At 42.2% G+C, this 22,339-nt stretch overlaps 2 protein-coding genes across 6 annotated transcripts in view; both read right to left on the reverse strand.

Moving 5' to 3' along the window:
* The window catches only part of hectd1 (HECT domain containing 1), a 38,317-nt gene extending 29,230 nt beyond the window's left edge, over positions 1 to 9,087 (reverse strand). For all 4 annotated transcript variants that reach the window (XM_050062851.1, XM_050062852.1, XM_050062850.1 and 1 more), the window contains exon 1: positions 8,866 to 9,087. The gene's annotated coding sequence lies outside the window, so the exon portion shown is untranslated. The remainder of the gene's footprint in view (positions 1 to 8,865) is intronic.
* A 2,868-nt stretch (positions 9,088 to 11,955) lies between these two features.
* Positions 11,956 to 22,339, reverse strand: part of heatr5a (HEAT repeat containing 5a) — a 32,847-nt gene continuing 22,463 nt past the window's right edge. For both annotated transcript variants that reach the window (XM_050061615.1, XM_050061614.1), the window contains 18 exons: positions 22,028 to 22,267; positions 21,772 to 21,950; positions 21,037 to 21,105; positions 20,549 to 20,728; positions 20,206 to 20,443; positions 20,015 to 20,119; positions 19,785 to 19,907; positions 19,543 to 19,670; positions 18,721 to 18,868; positions 18,370 to 18,543; positions 18,046 to 18,147; positions 17,835 to 17,918; positions 17,534 to 17,713; positions 17,203 to 17,348; positions 15,521 to 15,628; positions 15,144 to 15,246; positions 14,855 to 15,008; positions 11,956 to 14,535 (listed from right to left, as the gene is read on the reverse strand). In XM_050061615.1, coding sequence (XP_049917572.1) covers positions 14,376 to 14,535; positions 14,855 to 15,008; positions 15,144 to 15,246; positions 15,521 to 15,628; positions 17,203 to 17,348; positions 17,534 to 17,713; positions 17,835 to 17,918; positions 18,046 to 18,147; positions 18,370 to 18,543; positions 18,721 to 18,868; positions 19,543 to 19,670; positions 19,785 to 19,907; positions 20,015 to 20,119; positions 20,206 to 20,443; positions 20,549 to 20,728; positions 21,037 to 21,105; positions 21,772 to 21,950; positions 22,028 to 22,267 — 2,621 coding nt within the window. In that variant the 3' untranslated portion in view covers positions 11,956 to 14,375. The remainder of the gene's footprint in view (positions 14,536 to 14,854; positions 15,009 to 15,143; positions 15,247 to 15,520; positions 15,629 to 17,202; positions 17,349 to 17,533; positions 17,714 to 17,834; positions 17,919 to 18,045; positions 18,148 to 18,369; positions 18,544 to 18,720; positions 18,869 to 19,542; positions 19,671 to 19,784; positions 19,908 to 20,014; positions 20,120 to 20,205; positions 20,444 to 20,548; positions 20,729 to 21,036; positions 21,106 to 21,771; positions 21,951 to 22,027; positions 22,268 to 22,339) is intronic.

Raw genomic sequence — 22,339 nt, forward strand, 5'->3', positions numbered from 1 at the left:
GGTTCATGAACGTCACGGTGCAAAGAGCACATTCAAGCGTCTTCAGAAAAATTGGAAAAATTAGTTCCTGACAAAGAAAACTCACACTTATGCCCCCTGAAGTCACACAACTCGAAAAGTCTGTGGAAATTTTGGTACACCACTTGCTGATTTTGGTGTCATATACACAGAAACATGGCAGACGAAAGTAAATGTTTGACTGATGGTGACAAACATTTTATTAATTCAGTGTTTTTGTTTACAGGTAATATGTAATATGATATAAGGTTGTAACCATCCACAGAAAGCGATGTGCATTAGTTAAAAAGTTATTTATTCGCTTTATTTAACCCATTATTTAACCAGGCAAGTCCTGTAAAGATCAACAATCTCTTTTTCAAGGGAGACCTGGCCAAGACTGCAGCATTAAAAAAGTTACAAACAACAATATAAAACATAAGAGATATAAAGTAACATGTAGAAATCGCAAGTACCAACAAATGCATTCACCCTTGTACTTGTGAGAGCTTCAAAATCAGGCATAGAGATCAATTCTCTTAGTTTCAAATCTTTTCTGTTCAATCAAAGTGCAAATGTATGATTGAGTTTACCAAGTATGGCCAAAGACGGCCAACTAGCCCTGGAATAAAGCATGATGGTATTACAGTTTGTATCAGTGCAAGCAATGTGCAGATGCATTCATGTACAACAGATTGCTATAATCCAGAACTGGTAAAAAAAAACGTAGCAGCAACTGGTCTTTTCCTGGCCTCGGAGGTGAAACAGGACTTGTTCCTGAAATAAAAGCCAAACTTTGGCCTCAGCTTTTTAAGATTATCAACTTAAGGTTAAAAGAAAGACAGTCGTCAAGCCAAATACTGAGATGGCTGCAACGAGAGACAACTTCTAACTTATTTCCCTGGGCAGTAATAACATCAGGAGTGTTCACAGGCTTCTTCCTAGCATTTAAAAAACACATTACCTTCGTTTTTATCAGCAATTAAAACTAGTTTTAGTTTTGAAAGCAGAATCTGGATAAAATTAAAGACAGCCTGCAATCTGACCACAGCCTCCATGATGGAGGAACTAGCACAATATATCACTGTATCATCTGCAAAAAAAGTCAACACCAACCAAGTTCTGACCTAAACTAATAATATAAATAAAGAATAACCTATTAACCCTGATAACAAGTCAGGTAAAGCCATATTTAAGAGGCTGAATACTGGAAACAGCTCAGTAAATGCTCGAGCAATAAAATACAACACATCTTCTTTGTAGCGTCCATGTTGTTTCCATATTACAACTTAAAAGCTTGTGAACACACTGAAGTCAGAATACCGAATTCCCAACTCAGGAAATGGGACATCCAAGGAGCAGATAAAAACAACAACTAACAGCCTGACAGCAGTAAATAAAAATCTACACCGCAGCATGTGTGCGATATCTGCAGCTAATTAACTCCATGTTGTCGTGACATGTTCTGAACTCTGATGTGGTTTTCTGTTCAAACAGCTAATCTGAACCTCTGAGCCTCTACACCCTGGCTTTAGTCTGACAGGCAGGGGAGCGTTCAGAGATCTTTCACTGTCGACTGAAACATGCAAACATGCAAATGTGAGGCACTTTGATATGAAAAGCTGGTGTTCAGCTGACAGTCAGAGGACAGGGGATCACTGCGTCCACTGTCAGAGGAAGTGGTATGAAGTACAAAGAGCTTTTAGTGAAGGTAAAAACAGGCCGGTGCAGTGGACGCAGACCTGAGACCCGTAGACCATAAAACCCACCAGATTTGAGACACAAAAACTGATCTTAAACAACTACATCTATTGCTTTGATCTACTTTGAAACTGCAGACATTTAAACACAGTCTGGGTCAGAGAAAACCAAATCAATACAAAAATGTTAAAAATCTTTTGGGTGAGGGGAATGTGGTTCGGCAGGTCCGCTAAATGAGTGATGTCTGCTAAAATCTCACTGTGCTGCACTTTCTGTGGTTAAAATATCAATAATCACGACGCAGAAAACACAAAGATGTTGTCATCATTCAGAGAAGAAGGAAAGTCCTGGGGCCTGTATCACGAAGCGAGATCAACCTTTCCTGGGTTACCCAGACCTATCCTGGGTTGACTAACCCTAACAATGGCAATCAGGATAATCGGTATCACGACGCTGGATATCAACTCGGTAACTCAACCCCGGGTTGCTTTATCTAGAGCCGTGAACGCGCACGCAGCAGACCAATCACAATCATGAGAGAAGCGCAGTGTCACTGAGCATCCTCACAGAGCGCCGTACGTGAGGAAATAAAGTATTTCTCATGTGAGGATCAGAGATTAATTCTACTAAAATATGAGGAGGAGAAAAGCAACATTACAGAAAAGGCCAACACCGTGGCAGCTGCAGGAGGAGGAAACACGCGTGGCAACGCATAACGGGATGAATAATGTTTAGTTTTAGTTTAGATTAGTTTATTTGCACATAATGTTAAAAACAGACACTATAAAATTTGCAAGATTAAAAAAAGAAACGTGCCGGAGAGGTTAGAAGCCACTAAAGGCGTATCAAAGAAATTCCCCTGTCAAAACATCAATGACATCACATAATAGAGAAGAAAAAAAAACGGGTAAGGAAAGAAGAAACAGAGGAGGAGAGAGGGAAAAATCCAGACAAAACAAGGGAGCAAATAAAATGATGTGTAGGTTAAATGACTCATCTCTGGTTCAAGTAGCTGCAGTACCTATACCTGTACATCTGACACTGATCACACCCTTGAATCCCATGAAATCAATGCTGCGCAGATGAATTGCGTGTATCACAATTATCGTCTAACATCATTGCGTCTGATAAATTGGTCTTCTTTGTCATAACGTTATATATGCTACAATAAAGCTTAAAGCTGACGCCACAATTAAATCATATCAACACCAAATTGATAGTCTGAATAAAATCATCCTGATATTGAGCTGTGTTAGAAATTAACAGCTGCGCAAAAATATACCTAGTCTCCCTCTTTAAAAAACAAAAAGGAAAATCCCTCAAACACCATGAAGTGTAGACATGATAGGCTACTTTCCACATTTCCAGCAGCAAAGCTGTCAATTAGGCCCATTATCTTTAACAGGGATCATTTCCTCCAACAAAACAAAATGTTGGCACTAATTAATGGTGCTATTAAGTGTCCGCAAATGATCAGTTTCTTTCTTATGAAGGGGTGGGATGAAAGTTCCACTTCTTTCCACTCCTTTTTGAACAATCTTTTCATTGTCTGTTGTTGTTGCTTTCTTTTCTTTTTTAATGTTCAAAATAAACTTTCAAATCAAAATCAATCAAATGAATTAAACTTCCCGTCATGACTGGGCTGCATTTCTGTCAGCGGAGTCATTTTTTTCCGAACAGCTGATTGGCCAGTGGGTGGTGCTTTTTATAGGATCAGATTCAACCCTGAACTTACCCTGCTCCGGAGCAGGATAGCCGTTCAGAGTAAGTTACCATGGTGATCTACCCCGATAAGAACTGAACCGACTTCGTGAGACCGAAAACCCAGGGTTAACCCTGAAGTTACCTCGCTAAGACATTAATCCTGCTTCGTGATACAGGCCCCTGATGTCAGACTTATCCTAATAACAGGAGCTTGTTTGTTTGCAACAACATCAGATACTGTTAAGAGTCCAGACGAGGCTGATGATCCTCAGAGTCAGCATAGTCTGTGTCAGTCATGCAAAAATATCATGTCAATATTTACAGTTTCTAATTATGGTATGTGATGACGCTTGGCTTTCTCTGAAAAAATTAAATGGCGCATCTGTCAGCTACTAAGTTACAAGAACTACAACAGAGAAATGCCTGATCAGTTTGAGGTAGTTCAGCACAATAATAATTTCAACTCAAGATCAAACTTATTTGCTTTTTGCAGAGCTTTTAACTGCATCCCACAGTCCAAATAGCGACAGTGCCTTCTAAATAATAACGGTCCCTAAAATATGGCGCTTGATCTTGTCCTCTGCTCACAGGTTAAGGAGTTCCTGGACCTCGTTGCTCTCCAAATTTGCAGACATTTTTGGACACTGTTCTTCTTTGAGTTAGCTGCTAACTGCTATCAGCTACTTTTTAAATCTCCCATAGTGGGTCACACGCATAACACGCCATCAGAACATCATACCAGTGCCACCCATGATCCAGTCAAGCCAGCTGTTCATACAGATGTCATTTCGCCGGTGTCACTACCTCCGATGCTGCCTTAAAGGCAAGACAACACTGTCCCCCCATTCTGCCACTGCACCTTTTATACAGAGCGGTGAAACGGGTTGACAGCCTGAAGTTCCCACCTTGAAGATGAAGTAAAGAGATCCATTATCCACCTCCCGACTCAAAATTACACAAACTGCAGCTGAGAACAAAAAGAACTCATGAAGAGTTCCCGCCTGTGCTGCGTTCACAGAACTGCAAAACCCTCCCGATTTAGAGAATGGACACAGACTGCTACACAAAGACACACAGATTTTAATTCTGCGGGAAACAGTGCATCATGATTTCGGCTGGGAAACTCACATTATGTCAGCAGACAGCAGGAGCCTTTACTGGTCTGGTGTGGTGCAGTGCATTCTGGTATTTGTAGGTTTTTTTTCCCGTTTGAGCAAAAGTGAATGCAACAGCCCTTTTCCTCTGTTTTCTCCTGTCGTGTCGCACCAATTTCAAAAGTATTTATGTCTTTATACTGCAAAGACAGCCCAGTCTAACAAAAAACAGACTCTTTACAGCAGTGATATACTTCTTAGGGTGTTTGTTTATTGTGTTTGTGTAAACAATAGGAATATAAACAGATATGCAATTATTGTTTTTTTAAATCTCTCAATTATCAGCCCTCAATAATGTTATATAGGTCAGGCTGTATTAGCAATACTACTGAAAAGAGGCCTCCAGCTGTCTGCATCTGTCACATGACCCTCTTCTGGAACGTCACACCAGGTTCCTTTAACCTGAGGCAAGTAAACCAGCTCATCCCTACACAGTTTACATATCTAAATACACTCACAGACCGGCAGAACACCTGTAATCAGATGATATTATCCACATGCAAATCACCTGGTGAGGGCTGCAACTAATTAGCTTCATTATCAAACATCCACTGATTATCTTTTTAATTAATCATTTGGTCTACGACACATGAGAAAACAGTGGAAACATCCAATTGAGGTGACATCATTAACTGTCAGAATTCAAAGATATTCAGGTTATTGTAAAATGCTCACACTGAAGCCAGGATTCAGGGTGCTAAATTAACTTTTTTGTCTGCCAACCAAATGGCAAGTAAATGTTTGATTTTACCGTTATTCTTTTAGCTGGTGTGTACAGTAAATCTAGCAGCTGCTTGCATTTGGCTGGTGGATGGTTCTAATTTTGTACCCTGCCTGAAACCATCCAATATTTGGCACAATTTGCTTGGAAAATTAGTTGCAGGATGAGGCGTCTTCTCACTGCAGCTCTGTGTGTTAATAACCAGGTGAGGATGAGGTCAAAGGCGTCTAAGCTGAAGTCTCCATGATATCTGGAGCACAGCAGCAGGCTAGCAGCTCTGTCTGGTAGCATAGCACTGCAGTGTGGCATGCTGGGAGTCTGATGGGTCCAGGCTAAGTTGATTAGGGTCTAATTTGAAGCCAACCGGCCTGCCTGCCTGTCTGTCTATCTGGATAGTAACAGGCTGTGCTGGACAGATCCTCTTATCAACAGATTAATCATCACAACTTGCCAGAGAGCGTCCTGACCTCCTCCCCCTTCAGGCCCCGGGGGCGACCACAGCAGGACTGAGTGTAGCTGACCCAACGGACTCAGTCAGACACAGGCTTTCGCCCCTTTAACCCTTTGTGGTGTCCTGTGTTGAGACTAAGGTCAGCAGAAAACACACTTCTCTCCTCCTCAGGCCTTGACAGTGTGTTCAGGCTCTGGGAGTTGTGTTGTCACTACGGGAACAATGGCTGCCATCTCACAACACTGAGGTTTCTCAGACAAGCCGATTCAATCACAATCACCCTCAACTATCAACAGCAGCAGAGACACAATTCACACTGAGACGACAACAAGGTCAAGCTGTTACAAAACCTCAAACACACAACTGAGTCTCATTTTAGAAAAATATTTCACAGAATTACTGCTCAGATCTTAGTTTGGTTCTCCAATTTAATATCTTCTGTGTTTTGTTTTTGCCATCATTCAGTCTGTTTAATACTGTATTTTATTTAAAGTTCTACACACCTGTTTGCATTAGGGCAAAGCTTCACAGTGATGAGAGGTGAGCTCACGTATCATATTTGAGACGTCAGCACGCTTCAAATCTAACAGTATCTGAGACCCCTTTGGGTCAGGTGGCACCAGGTGTTAATATGATTTATAATTTTATGACACTGACAAGAAACTTAATATGGATCAGCACATTGTGGCCAGTACTCGATGATTTAAGTCAGTATTTGGCACCAACACTGATCTGGTGGGTCAGATTGGTACATCGTTAATAAACACTTCAGGCCTGGTCAGATGACTGAGACCTCACTGCCAGCATAGAAAAGATCACAACAGTATTCAACCCTACTGATTTGTGACAAACTTGACACTCATTTTCTTCTCATCACAAATTCTTCAAATGTCTTGTTTTGTGCGACCAAGAAATACTGACTTTTTTCTGGCAGTCGACTATTCGATAAATCAAATTCTTGTTTCAGGCTACAATCGCCTATTTGATATTAGAAGGGAAATGTGTGACTGATTAATTTATCACTCATTAACAGAAATCAAACAGATGACCAGGTCAAGAATAAGTACAGTTGTAGATACTCAAAATATAGTCAGGTTTGGTAACAAACTCATGACAGATGGCATAAACATTTACAGATAATTTGTCAAGTAAAAATGTTCTGACTCCAACTCCAAAAACAGGACATTTACTGTCATATCCAGTGTTAATTTTGGCACATGATTTTCCATTTATATTTAGTCTTGACGAAAAAGCGGTCTCTATTTTCCTGCTCACCTAACATTACCATCTGTTTCCTACATCATCATTTAGTTTTCAGTTGCTGGTTAAAAATTGAACACATTGTCATATTTTAAGTTTTCAAATGTTGCTTTTAATTTAAGTCTTGTTATGTCATGAAAAATAGGTCGTCAACAAATATTTTACATATTCGTTGATGAAATAAACACTGGTCATGTCGCTATACAATATATTTCTTGGGGTTTCTGGTCCATCTGTCAGACTAAATTAAAATTCTGGCAACATCTTTGAACTTAAGATGGACAATTACTAATACTTTTCACTGCTTAAAGACTAAATAATTGTATAATCTAGATAGATAGATATCTAGATACAGATAATGTTATAGGTCAAAGTTGTACCTTCAAGTCAACGTGAAAAAGAAGTCCTAAAAAAAGAAGGTTTAACATCTACAATTCCTCTTTAAGTGAGCAACTCCTTCTGGAGAGGAAGACTGTGTCATATGACAGAAAGCTCCAGAACACCTTCAGGGTGGATCTTGTGTTGAGATTGTTTTGTTGAATTTTAAGCAACACAATTTGTAAATTTATCTGTTATTCAATTGGCACAAAATAGTCAGCAACTATTTTGATAATCAATTAATCCTGCAGACCATTTCTCGAGTAAGAAATGCCAAAACATGTGACACTTCTGGGTTGTAAAGAGTGAGGATTTACTGCTTTCTTTGGTCTTACATTCTAGTACATTTAATATTTGGGGTTTGGAAATGTTGGTTGGACAAAACAAGACATCTGATGAAGTCACTTTAGACTCTAAAGACTGTAACAGGATTTCCTCAGTATTTTAAAGTTCATGGTTTTTTAGGCCAAACGATTAATGGAAGAAAATACTGCACAGATTAATCTGTAACAAACATAATCATCGGTTGTGGCCCTCAGGGAGACGGTTTTGTAACTTGGATAAAGTTGAACATTAATCAATAGTAGGTCTGGAAAAATGAGTAGCAGCCTTTGTATAAATATTAAAACAGTCTTGTGGTTGTCGTGACCGTGTTTCCATAACTCCCCTGCCCTTTTTGAACAAACCTCCTTTGTTTGTGACTTCAAACTTGCACAATGTCAGAAACTCGGCCACAGGCAGACTCGTTACGAGTAAACAGGGAAAATGACATGGTTCAGACATGTCCAACAAAGCTAGCTGTGTGACCCCAGGTTTCATCATCTATCCGGGACATAAGGAGCCCAATTATTTCATCAGACACGAATCAACATAAGAGGATACAGCAGGGACATGTTAGTGGCAACGTTAAGCCTCCTGGCGAGCTGTCCGGCCGGGTCCACAGGATTTTACGGCTAAGTTACTGAGTTGCTGCCAGTTTATAACCGTTAAGCTAGCTGTTAGCTCCACTTGCTAACGGTGTTAGCAACTACGATGTTGTCAAGCCGGTAAAACAAACTGTAACCCCCTGAAAATATCCTCAACATATAACCATGAACTCAACAGTGTTGGCAAAAAATGTTTGTTGTTCTGTTATCAAGTAGAGAAATAAATGACAAGCAACGACACCCGGCTAGTGTTAGCCAGCTAGCACCACGCTAGCTAATCTAACGTTAGCTGAAGTAACAGCAGCGTTTTCGGGTTTTTTCGTCATAAAATTGTATCTATACGCGGCAGGAATCCTCCGCTAATAAACCGCCTCACCAAGAATGAAAAACACGGCTTTTGTATTTTAAACGGAGCCACTACAGTGAGCTAACTGTACCCGCGGCCTCGGACTCCAAACAAGAACCGCGGGGCTCGAGTTCCGGGAGAGCCGAAGGGCCGCAGCGTATCAGCGGACACTCACCACGAGCGACGCCGGCCCGGGTTCGCTTTTACCTTCGGGATCAGCTACTCACCGTTTTTTTCCTTTCGCCACAGAGACGCTCAGCAGCGGCGTGACTTAAGATCTTCTAGGTCCAACTGAAGGGTGAAGAGACGTCTGTATCGCCGATGCCCTGGGTTTAATCAAGACGTTCCCATTTCTTCGGAGCGGGGGTACAAAGGTGAGACCGGACAGCGGGGCGATGAGCAGTCACAGCGGACTGAAATGGAGAGCTGAGCCGACTGCTGCTGCTGCGTTCAGGGGCTGCTCCTCAGCTCGGAAATAACACCTCTTGGGGTGAATTCGTGGAATGGTTTGGATGCAGAACGCAAAGTACAAAAATAAATCAGATCAAAAAGATAAATGTACAAAATGTTTTTGAGAGATGGAGGGATAAGGAAGGGGCATTGTTGCTCTCAGGTCTCATCTCATGCTGGATGGGCAATAAACCCGTAATACTAACATCCACTGTACTGTACCTGTAATTTATGTAGTTTGTTTATCATATAAAGCTGTCTGTTTTTTCTAATTTTATTATGTTTTATAATTATTTTTGCATGTGCATCCCAATCAGTTGTATAAATGTATACTTCTGCCGTTCTATGTAAAAGGAAAAATAATAAGTTGAAAACAATGTACGGTTAGCAAATTTTGTTTGAGCTGCATATTGAAATTAAAATAATTGCATAATAAAAATGTCTTATAAATTGAGTACAGTTACATGATTGGGGTTAATAACTATTCACTTGGCCATAATTTTTTAAAACACAAATTACTAATTATTTCAGTGGAATCAATGAATACAAGTTAAGCAATAAAAACACTGGCACAAGAAATTATATACCTGAAAGAGTACTACGATTTTCACTGAACAATATGTAGTCCATGATAGTATACAGACATTAAAACGCCTGCCCTGATCGTACTTTATTTTAATATTCTATGATGGCAGAGTAAGATAGACATCTGTAGGGTCGATGTTCAACCAAAGAAACAACCAACCATTTTATTTGGGTTTCAAAAAACTACTTAATCACGCTTCATCTCGATGATAGTGGGGTTTACGACAGTCCCTGAAGGCAGCGGCTGGAGGGTGACGCAGCTGACGTCAGGGGGCGCTGTGACGTATTTGTTCCGTTCAAACATAAGTTTCCAAAGTGTTTCACAACTAGTGTTTTCTCATGAGATATATTAAAGATGATAAACATGTTTATATCAGATACATCTACACACCTGTTTATATTTATGACACTTATTGTTTACCTGTTTATATTTATGACTCTCACTGTTTACCTGTTTATATTTATGACACTCACTGTTTACCTGTTTATATTTATGACTCTCACTGTTTACCTGTTTATATTTATGACACAATGAATGTTAAAAGGGTAGGTGTAATAAGCTAAGGCTTCAGCCTAACCCTTTTTGGTCCAGAGGGGTATTCCAGAAAGCGGGTTATGTGAAAACTCAGAGTAGGTTAACCCTGAGATGAGGGAAACTCTGAGTTATCCGTTCCAGAAAGGGAGGTAACTGAAACTCTGAGTCAGTCACCATGGTAACAGACTCTTTGAACATAACCTGCTCGCTGACAGGTTTTCTTCAATAAACCCTGAGTTTTTGCTGTTTCATTTCCTCATTCATTCAGTCCGTGTCAAAGCTTGTATGGAAGCGCATTCATTAGCGGAGATTTACCGTCTGTCACAGTCTAAATCCTGCTGGATATTAGTTTGTTACTCAGGACTGTCTTAAGTTACTGAATTTATGCACATCAATCATTTCTTTGGACATCAGTTTTTGTCTTTACATTCAAATATTACACAGCGAGAATTCACCCTCAGCTCAGAATCAAACCTCTGTCCTTTTTATATTTATTATTTTTTATAACACTGTGCACAAGGATCAGACTGTCAGTCTGTTAGAGCAGCTCCCAAATGTTTATTGCACATAATGTGTAGGTCTAATTATTTAAATTTTAAAAATCGGTATGAAGCTTTAGACACGTAGTATCAATGACTAATGATCTCTATCACTGATGTCATTGGTCGCACTGATGGAACATAATTCCTATAGCCTAATATTGGGGATTATATGTTAATATTTCTGAGTGAGCAATGGTGCAGCATTTCAGTGTCTTTAAATTTACTACATTTGTAGCTGAAATAAAGTCACTGAATGCTGTTGAGTCAAGATACAAATAGATGTGCAACATTTTAAAATCTACTGTATTTTAACCTCAACGTCTTTTCAAGTGCAAATCACCAAACATATTATTACTGGGTCAGACTGTGAGTTTACAGTCATGTCTTTATGTCTTTGATCTATAGCCTAGCCTATATGTTTTAAATCTTCCTATTTTTCAGTTGCTGCCTCCTGTGTTTTTCCCCATCAGATTAAATCTGAACAAATATATTATTATATATTATTAATATAATGTAATGTATCTACAGCCTGATACACAGTCAGATTCCACCACTTTATCTTCATTAAGGAAATGTAAGTCTGATAAATGATGAATAAACGGACAACACTGAATAAAACTTTTTTATTAACTTTATGGTTAACTTATTTACACTTTCCTCGCTCTGACTCAGGCTCTTCTTTTAAAGATAAACGTGCACCGTCTGCTACACATGCATTAATATCTCTACATCCACTGGATTAAAATGGAGGCGCTGTCTTTTATTTACCTGTTGCCATGGTGAATCGTGGAGTCGGAGCTCCATTGATGATGGCTTTTTATTGTCAGAGTTTCCCATCTCAGGGTAAATCAACTCAGAGTTCAGGGTTAGACTCAGAGTTTGTTGAACCTCCTACCTGGAATACCCCTCTGTTCTTTTTTTGTTTGTTTGTTTGTTTAGTTTTTATATTGCTAAAAATAAAAGCATTAACTTTATGTTTATATTTTTCTATCTACCAATATATTTGTGTTTTATAAGTTGGAAAATGACTGAACTAAACTAAACTACTACTTTGGTTCAGACTGAAACATCAGAAACAAGACAAGACATTATTTTGTCTCTTCATCGGCTGTAACTGAAATTTACAAACACATATAAACCTTCATCATCATCGTCATCATCATCATTTGTTGAGAAGACAAATAAAACAAGGAGCTGAATTAGAAGAAAAACATGTTTTATTCATTCACTGCTGTTAGAAAACAACATGTTAACTCATTCACACCTGTACACGTCACACACTCCCACACACACTCATATAGCTGGTGTGTGTGGAGCAGAGCGGAAGACTGTAGCTCACCTGGTTAATAAACTTATTGCAGGTTAATCTTTAGTGTTTCTTTATTGTGACGGAGATTTAAAAGGAGAAATGCATTTAATCTTTTCACTGGTCCTTTAACACCAAACAAAGTTACATTCTTCAAACTGATAAAACTTGACAAAGTTCATATCACGTAGTGTTTAACTAAAGTGCTGATGACTAACTTGTCCCTCACAGGCCACCGTATGATTCAGAACAATCAGAGAGTCTTCAGGTTGTTATTGTGTGATTTGTCCAATGACATTAAACTCAACAAATCGACATGTGACTAAAAAAATAATTAATCTCTTGTTCATTCTCTGAGCTCTTGTCTGTTACTGACATTCATTCATTCACTCATTCATCTGAGGGTCAGAGGCAGGTGGGTCAACTTCAGCTGCAACAAGCGATTATTTTCATGATGGATTAAATCGACGAATTATTGCAGCTCTGGTGTCAACATGACCTTTGACCCCTGACCTTAATTTACTGTTAGTAAAACAGGAACTGAAGCTCCAGATTGCTTTCCTACGTACGCACAGAGAGATGACGCTTATTTCAAAATAAAACCATCCCTTCCTTTCATTGACAGAAGTGATCAGAGCATGTTTCAGTTCCTCTTTAGTCAGTTAAAAAGTTTACTCTCATTAAAACCTTCATATCTTCTGTCCTATAAAAACATGATCTGTTTGTGTTCAGTTAGTTTTGAAATACGAGTTAAACCTTTAATGAGACTCAGGTCTTTTCACTGATCCAAAGTCCGTCTCTCAGAATGAAGCTTTTCATCCCAAAATGCTACGAAATCATCCATCCATCCATTTTCATCCACTTATCAGGGGCCTGGTCGCGGGGGCAGCAGGCCAAGCAAAGCACCCCAGACATCCCTCTCCCCAGCAGCACTTTCCAGCTCCTCCTGGGGGAACACAAGGTGTTCCCAGGCCAGATGAGATATGTAATCCCTCCAGTGTGTTCTGGGTCTGCCCCGGGGCCTCCTACCAGTGGGATGTGCCCAGAACACCTCTAACAGGAGGCGCCCAGGAGGAGGATCCTGATCAGATGTTGAACCACCTAAACTGACCCCTTTCGATGTGAAGGAGCAGCAGCTCTACTCCGAGCTCCCTCCAGATGTCTGAGCTGCTCACCCTATCTCTAAGGCTGAGCCCAGACACCCTACAGAGGAAACTCATTTCGGCCGCTTGTATCTGGGATCTCATTCTTTTGGAGCTCATGACCATAGGTGAGGGTTGGGACCTGGATGGACCAGTGAAGTGAAAGCTTCACCTTCTGGCTTGGCTCCCTCCTCACCACTACAGTCCGGCGCAGCGCCTGCATCACTGCAGACTCCACACCAAACTGCCGATCCATCTCATGCTTGTGAACAAGACCCCGAGATACTTGAACTCCCTCGCTTGAGGCAGTAACTCTCTCCCAACCCAGAGGGGGCAGTCCAACGGCTTCCAGCAGAGACTCATGGCCTCAGATTTGGAGGTGCTGACTCTCATCCTGACCGCTTCACACTCAAACCGACCCAGGTCATGCTGGAGGTCACAGTGTGATGAAGCCAACAGAACCACATCATCTGCAAAGAGCAGAGATACAATTCCCCAAACCAGACCCCTTCCTCCCCTCGACTGCGCCTTGAGATCCTGTCCATGAATATCACAAACAGCTTCGGTGAAGACGAAATCATCGGCACAGGAAACATTAACAAATCTTCAGTTTTGTTTTTTTTACACGACGTACAATCACATTTAGTTTTTTATTCTGTTGACCAGAATCAAGCAGCTTTTTAAAGACATGTTTCCTGCGGACGTGACTCCTCACTGACGTCTGATTTTGGGATAAAAAGCTTCAGATGTGAGGAAGGCGGACTCTCACGCAGACAAACAGGACCACCACAGACCTCTGACTCCGTAGAGTCCGTTCATGTTTTATGTGAGTTCAGTTTAGAGCAGGTGAGGCTGAACTCCTTTCAGCTGTTACTGATGACTGATATGAGTGATTGATACGATGTGATAATAAGAAGACGTGTGATATAGTGACATGCAGCGTGTACAGAGACGTTCCAATCAGTAGAACACGCCGCCATGTGGGAAGAGTCAGAATCAAAGATTGTCGCTATATTTGTCTGTCTTCCAACATGGCGGCGTGTTCAGTTTCATCCTTCATGTTACCGATCAGATTCTCTGAGTACCGTTTGTCCCAGGTGACAGTGAACGCAGCATGGTGCTGAGCGGAAATTGGACATCTATACTGCAGCAGCGACGGTGTGGTGGGCGAGTCGTCTCACAGGAAGTTGGTTTTGAGCGTGATGCTGGGGGAAGACTTGGCGGTGCTGCGGTTGGCCGGGTTAGCGCTGCTAGCTTTAGCGTTCAGACTCTCCTGGTTTCCTTTGACGGCGGCTTCCAGACGAGACTTCAGGTGAGGAGACGACGCGATGAGCGACCTGAGGAGAGAATCACACATCACATCAACCCTGAACTTTTAATAATGACCAACTGAATCAGAACAAAATCAGTGTTAAGCCCCGTTTCCACCAAACACTTTCGGTAAAGTACCTTTGGAGCCAAAAGTAACCCCTCAGACATGGTACCTAGACCCTACGTCTGCTTGGCATTTCCTCATTACCTCGTTTATCGTCCACAGAACAAGGCTGCACGCCGTCATCCTCCTAAATCCCACACACTGGACCTTTAAGTGTGACTCAACAACTGTACATGTAATCCTTTAACTTCTACAGAGACAAGCCGTGAGACATGTGTTACCTGAAGACAGCTGAGTGCTGCGGGCCCAGACGCATCAGGTCTTTGAGTGCTGCTTCATGGAGAGACCGGGACGCCGGGGAGGCCGAGCCCAGAGCGTTTTCATCCAGGAGGAAGGAGATGAGGAGTGGCAACAAGATGGCTGCCAGCTGAGGACCTGCAGGTTAGAAAACAGCCTGTCATTCATCATGTCTCTTTCTGTCTGTGTTGTTCTGACAGGAAATGATGTCCGGACTCAGTCACAATCTGAGTTCATGTCATGAACATCGAGCTTTAACTGTTCTGAACTCACGCTGTGACTCGTCTGCAGCCTGCACCAGAGCCTCCATGGCTCTGACTCCCTCCAGGACTCCCAGCAGCTCCTCTCCACTCTGAGGACGACTCCTCTCCACCTTCTGAGGAGGAAACACATCATATAATAAAAACTACGTCGTCTAATCAATATGTTAATTTGTGTGATCATCTGACGAGTTTCCTTTCAAAATATGATCATGAAAATATTTAGACTTTAACAGGATTCTATTTTTTGCCTCTTTCATAATAATCAGTTAAATATTTTAGAATATTTGTGTTGATGAATTTTACCAGTTACAAAAATAAGACGTCTTCTCTCGAGTGAAGTGAATATTTGTGACAAACGACAGGTGACACCTGACTTCATTTCATTACCTGGAGGAATCGAACCAGCGGTGGTCCGAGCGCCTGGATGTACGGGACGGCCACAGCTGATGGGGCCTGAAACACTGACGTCAACAGCTGATAACATCGACTCACGACCTGCAGCAGAGACAGAAGAGTTTAAATATTATATTCACATTAGTTTATTTTTGTAAGCTTTACTCTTCATATACATTTAATTGTAAATTTAAATATTTCTACATGTTGTGCTGACCTGCAGCTCTGTGTGGAAACATAAAACGTAGTTCATGTAAATGTTTTTGATTTTTTTTAAATATGGTAAAACTTTATTTTAAAACTCACAATAAATGAACAATGATCGTATAACTCTTGCATCCACTTGTAAACCACTGCTCTAGATTATGCTGCAAATAAACTGGACTTAATTTAATTATTATTAAATAAATAAAATATAAAAAAATGACCTAATAAAATATATAAACTGTTAATAAATGGAAAAAACGTCAGTTATTAAATTAAATGAACTATTAAATAAAGAAATACAATAATAAAATAAATTAAATAATAAATCAAATAGTATGTTAATAAAGTAGAGTGAAGAGTTATTAAATAAAATTAAATAGAAATAAATAATAGAAAGAAGTGAATAAATAAATAATAAATAAATTAAATAAAATTAAGTTCAATAAACATAAAATAAAAATAAATTAATACAATTAATAAACAATTAATTGAATGAAGTGGAGTTGTTAATTTAAACTACTAAAGTAAATAAATACACTGCTAATAAATAAACAAATAAATAAACAAAAAAAAAATTATCTGGTGATAAATAAATAAACTGGAGTTATTAAACAAATCAAACAAAATTTACAAAATTTCCGTAAACACTATGAAATGACAAAAATAAAAGCTTAAAATAAAGAAACTGTTAATAAATTAAATAAACTGAAGTCAACTAATTAAAATAAACAAATAAAAACAAAATAAAATAAAAAAACAAACTGTTGCTAAATTAAATAAACTGAAATTATTAAACTAAATAAAGTATTTAATTAATAAACAAAATAACTAAAAAGCATGAAATAACTGTTAATAAATTTAATTATTAAACTAAAAACACTATTTAATAAAAAAACAAAATAACTAAAATAACAGCATGAAATAATTTAACTGTAATTTTTTTTATTTTTTTTATTTCAAACATAAACTAAAATAAATAAATATTTAGACCCAGAACAGCTGGGGGGGATTCTATATCCTCTGGTTTGAGAACACTTCAGGGTCCCTCATTTATTTTGTCTGGTCACAAACTTCCTACTTCACATCTACACAGTCACTAAAATATTTGTTTGACAGTTTGACAGCGGCTCATGAGCAGTGATTGACATGACTGACAGCTGCTTTTCAGACTCCTCGGCTCATTTAAGTTGTTTTCCGTCAGCGGCAGTGGATTCTGGAAAATGTCATTAAGAGGAGGAGGAGGAGGAGGAGGAGGAGGGACATGATTTTTCCACATATTATCTGTCTGATGTTCTGCTGTCAGGATGCAGCGACAGTTTCATCAACATTAGACTGACGACATCATAGATGTACTGTACAAATAAAGCTGCCATATTTCTCTGAGTTGTGAGTCAAAGGAGAAGTTTTATGATGTCAAATCATCCCGTTAACTCAGGAAACAGAAAGTCACGTCTCTCTGTGGTACTGACCAGCGGGTCTTTGGCGTCCATGCTGGCGGTGAAGCGCTGCAGACAGACTGCGTGCATCGGCTCGACGGTGCAGACGTCAGGACCAGCAGAGAGCAGGAAGACGGTCAGAGCTGTGAGGAGGCTGACCTGATCCACAACACAGTCTCCTGAAAACACACACACACACACACACACATACATCCAATCAAGGACTGATTACATGCACATTTTTATTATTGGGTTCATTATTAATAATTTAAATGTAGCGTATGTCCTCATAAATACATAACCACCACGCTGCATTTATAAACCTGTCTGTGTGAGTGAAGTGTTATTAACGTGTGGTGAGTACCAGCGTCCCAGAGTCCCAGCAGCGTGTTCAGAGCTGATCTCAGCAGCAGGTTCCAGGCTCCTCGACTCTTCTCCTGTCGGCTCATCGGAGACGTCACCACCGACTTCAGGGCCTGAAGAGCCGCCTGGACCACGGCGCCCACACCGGCCCCGCCCACTGAACCTGCTGCTTCCGGGGCACCTGGGAAAAAAATACAGAGCGCTGACATGTCTACAGAACAAGGTCATGGTAATTTTTATAAAAGCTCTTGGTCGAAGAATCAGAATGTGTGTGTGTGTTAGTGTGTGTGTGTGTGTGTTACCAGTGTGTGTGCTGGGTTGGTGCACCAGCTCTCTGAGGACTCCCAGCAGCAGGTAGAGGACGGTGGGGAGGATGGACACGCTGCCTGCAGGAGGACAGACAACCAATCAGAGAGTCAGATACGTCTGTTTCATCTTTTAACTGATGCTAATGCTAATCATTGTTGACATGTTAGCATTAGCATGCTAACGGTTGTGTTGTCCTGCTCTCACCTTCGGGGGAGCAGACAGACGGCAGCTCAGAGAGGACACACAGAGCGGACACCACCAGCCGACAGTCGCTGTCAGTCAAAGTCCACACTGAACCTCCAGGACCTGAAGACACACACACACACACACACACACACACACACACACACACACACACACACACACCATGAGACACTACAATGACTTGCATGTATTCCCTTAAGAGTGTTTTCCCCACAAGACTTATATAAGTCCATTAACTTCTCCACCACCAACACCTCCTCCACCTTCTCCTCCTCTAACCATCTCTGCACTGCCCCATTCCTCCTCCCCTTCTCCTCCTCGTACCAGTTGGACTGGTTCCGGCCAGTTTGGGGCTGAGCTGTGGAAGTTTCCGGACCAGCACACAGAGGCACAGCTCCAGAGCTCCGAACACCAGCGAGCGTCCGGGAATCAATCCGCCGGTGTCCCGTCCTTCCCCGAACTCTGGCAGAGTCTCCTTCTCTGCTGCGCCGTCATCCACTGAGGAGCAATAAAGTTTTACAACATTCAGACTCAAGACGAGTCGACGTGAAGCGTTCATTGATCTATTCTTTATGTGTTATACTAAAATTTCCAAGGTAATAAGTGTATGACAGCGTGTGTGTGTGTGTGTGTGTGTGTGTTTGTGTGTGTGTGTGTGTGTGTGTGTGTGTTCACCCTCAGCACTGTGGCGTTTCTCCCTGACGTGCTCCTGAGCCGCCGTTACGATCTGTCGCAGTAAATCCAACACGGCGAGCTGAACAGACACCGACTCTCTGGTCACCATCAGCCTGTGGAGGACGCTGAGCAGCTCCACACTCAGAGCCTGAGGACAGACAGATAGAGACACAGAGACAGTCAGCCAGACAGACAGATAGAGACACAGAGACAGACAGACAGACAGACAGAGACAGTGGAGGTGGTCTGTGACTTTAACTTCATGATAATAAGACTACACGCATGAAAAGTTTTTAGATTTTGGCCTTTTAAAAAAATTAGTGTCCAGTCCAAAGACAAAATAAGAACATCTGATGTCCAGTCTGGATCTGGTCTGGGTCATACCCCTTATTCTGGGCTGAAGTTTAGCCTGGATTCTGGCCTTGAAACCTGGCCTCCTGTCTGCATTCTAGTCTGGCCTGGATTCTGTTTAGAAATTGAACCTGAACTTTGGGATGCAAGTCCAGTTCCTGGTCAAAGTTCTGGGTTGGAATCTGGTCTTGTTTTTAGCCTGACTGTGGTCTGAACTCCAGCCTGGATTATGGTTTTGAATCTGGTCTTGTAATCTAGCCTCTTTGGTCTGAATTCTGTCCTGGATTCTGGATTGGATCTGGTCTCTATTTTGCTCTGGATCCTACTCCATATTCTGGTCTGAATTCTTATTATTATTTGAATTCGCTCTTGGTATGTAGTCTAGAATCTGGCCTTGAATGCTGGCCAAGGATTATGATCAGATTTCTAGCCTGAACTCTGGTCTGGATTCAGGGTCCAGCTGTGTCTCACCTGGTCGTTTCCGATCTTAGCTCGGGGCCAGGACACGTCCAGCAGCGCCTGCAGAGCCCGCAGACAGGAAGTGATGTTCTCCATCTGGTCCTCAGAGTGCGGGGAACACAGGAACTCCACACTGATGCCTGACGGAGGAACACAGGACAAACACAACCAAACCCAGAAAAATCATGATTTAAAAGATACACCTTTGAGTCTTTAAGTATCTGGAGGGTTTTGTATTTGAACTAGTTTCTTACCCAGTATGAGATGCAGTCTGTCGGTGTTGATGTCCTCTGGACTCTTGGCTCCGCCCCCTCCCATGGATGTAGGCGTGGCCGGTCTGGACAGGTTGGCAGGTGCATCGTCTGTCATCACAAAACCTGCAACACACAGCCACAGCTGGCTGTTTAACACCTGCGTATGTACTTCTTACATCACACAGAAGAGGAGCAAGGAGGGAGGATGGAAGAGGAGGAGGAGCACTGACCGGTGCTGTGGAGCCACAGGGAGGTGGCGTGGAGGATGGGAGCCCAGGAGGAGGAGTAATGAGCCCTGGCCTGGTTCACCGTCTCTGCTGTGTAGAAAGAACCACCTGGAGGAGGAAGAGGAGGACAAACTCAAGACTCAAGACTCCTGACCATCTTTGAACACATCATGCTCCTGGTCGCCTCCTCCTACCTGCTGCAGGTAGCCGTGATGCGTACTCCTGTGGGAGCGTCAGCAGGGCGTAGTCCTGCAGCACCGCTAACCACAGACGGCTCAGCGTCGACAGATCTGATTGGACCAACTTCAGGAGGCCTGCACCTCCTGAGTCAGAGCCTGAGCTGTCATTGGTCAGAGAGGAGGAGGCGGACAGGTCAGCCCTCCTATCAGGGCTCTCCTTCTGTCTGCTCCTCTGAACAGCTACGATGTAAACCTGAGATATTAAACACAAACCATCGGGAGATTTATATTTGAAAAAAGAAGAATTTGAATGAATACATGGAACAATAAATAAACAGTAACAGCAGTGCAGTCCCACCTCGGCCCACGCCTTCAGTACAGCCAGTGTTTCCATGGTAGCAGTGGCCTCGTTGTACAGTTGGCTGGACGTGTCCTTTCCTGCCTGAACTTTAGCCAATGAGGAGGCCAGGAGCTGATGGACGCGCCGCAGGTCACGCAGGTCACTGACCACACCGCTGGCAATCCAAGCACTGCACACCTGCAGAGGAGAGGACGGGGTTAAAGGTCACAGCGAGTACAGGAGGTGGAGCCTTCTGTGCGTGGGTTTCCTCCAGGTGCTCCAGCTTCCTCCCACAGTCCAAAGACATGCAGGTTAATTGGTGACTCTAAATTGTCCGTAGGTGTGAATGTGAGTGTGAATGTTGTCTGTCTCTATGTGTCAGCCCTGTGATAGTCTGGCGACCTGTCCAGGGTGAACTTAATTTTAAATGACTCAAATTGGAATCAGGGGGGAAAAAATGACTGGGACATCCCTAATAATTAACATGATTATTGATGATTGATCACCTGGCAGGCCTTGGCTGTGACGTCAGGAGGAGCGTCAGCAGTGAAGGCTGGTCTGAGAGCAGCTCCAACCTACACACACACACACACACACACACACACACACACACACACACACACACAAACTGGAATAAATGTCAAACATTCTCTGATTCCAGCGTCTCCATATGAACAGTTCTTAGTTTATAGGCTGAACAAATAATTCATCATTCAAACACGTAACTAAATGATTAATCAGGATTTTAAATAATAATTCCAATCTGATTTGGCCGTTCCCCTTTTTTTTTGCTGCGTCCACCGCGTGCATAATGGTGCCTTTTTTAGGAACAGTGTGTGTTGGCTCCAGAGCTTGCATCAGCTTCTTAAATCCTGCGCCCTCAATAGTCCAGCTCCAGAAATGCTGTCCGCTCTTCTCTCAAAGTAGTCTCCAAATGGCAAGGAGTGAGATGGAGGGAACGCTGGGTGCGCTAAGTAGCTAACATTAGCTTATCTGGTTTAGCTTTTTTCATGAGTGTTCTGATCGACAGATGATTTGACTCATGGACTCTCAGAGGGCAGCCATAAAATAATCACAGACCTTGCAGCTTAAAATTTAAAACAAGAACTGCGAATTTCTGTGAAAATAAAAACTACCTTCAGCCAATCAGAACTCAGTATTCTCACGTCTACACTGATCTGTATTCAGTTTTCCTTTCTTTGTTCTGTCCCTTAAACCTGGTGATGGATGATGGTCCTTACGTTGGCCTGGTACTGCTCCAGGATCACATGACCAGGGAACTCCGGTTCAGGGATGGCTGAGAAGCGCCTGATGATCACCAGCAGGGTCTGAAGACCCGCCAGCCGCAGCTGGTCACTGTGGTCCGTCGCCGCCATGAACGCCATGCGGACCAGGTCGCCAAGATGGAGGACCAAGAAGTCTGTGGAGAGACAGGTCAGAGAGGTCAGTAGAGCTCACAAACACTGACTAAGCGAGGGCACTCTGCAGGGGTCTTACCAGTGGACTCGTTGAGGCGCCGCTCCTGAGCCAGAGCCATGTCAAAGTGAGCCGGGTCTGCGGTCTCACACTGAGCTATGATGCGGCACACACACTCCATGGCAAAGCGGCGCGTGGCCCAGCGCAGGGCCGTGAACGGGCCGCTGGACTCAGAACGAGCCTTGAAGGCAGAAGAGTCATCGTCTCTGCTGGGGTCCGCCTCCTCGTCCTCCTGCCTCGCCTCGACCGGAGCCCGGGAGTCTGAAAGCGAGAGTAGGCATGTTAGTTAATTCCTGAGAAACTCAAAGTCCACTTACTGATTTTTCCAGAGCT

Source organism: Epinephelus moara, chromosome 14 (genome assembly GCF_006386435.1).
Source record: "Epinephelus moara isolate mb chromosome 14, YSFRI_EMoa_1.0, whole genome shotgun sequence".
Classification (NCBI taxonomy): domain Eukaryota; kingdom Metazoa; phylum Chordata; class Actinopteri; order Perciformes; family Serranidae; genus Epinephelus; species Epinephelus moara.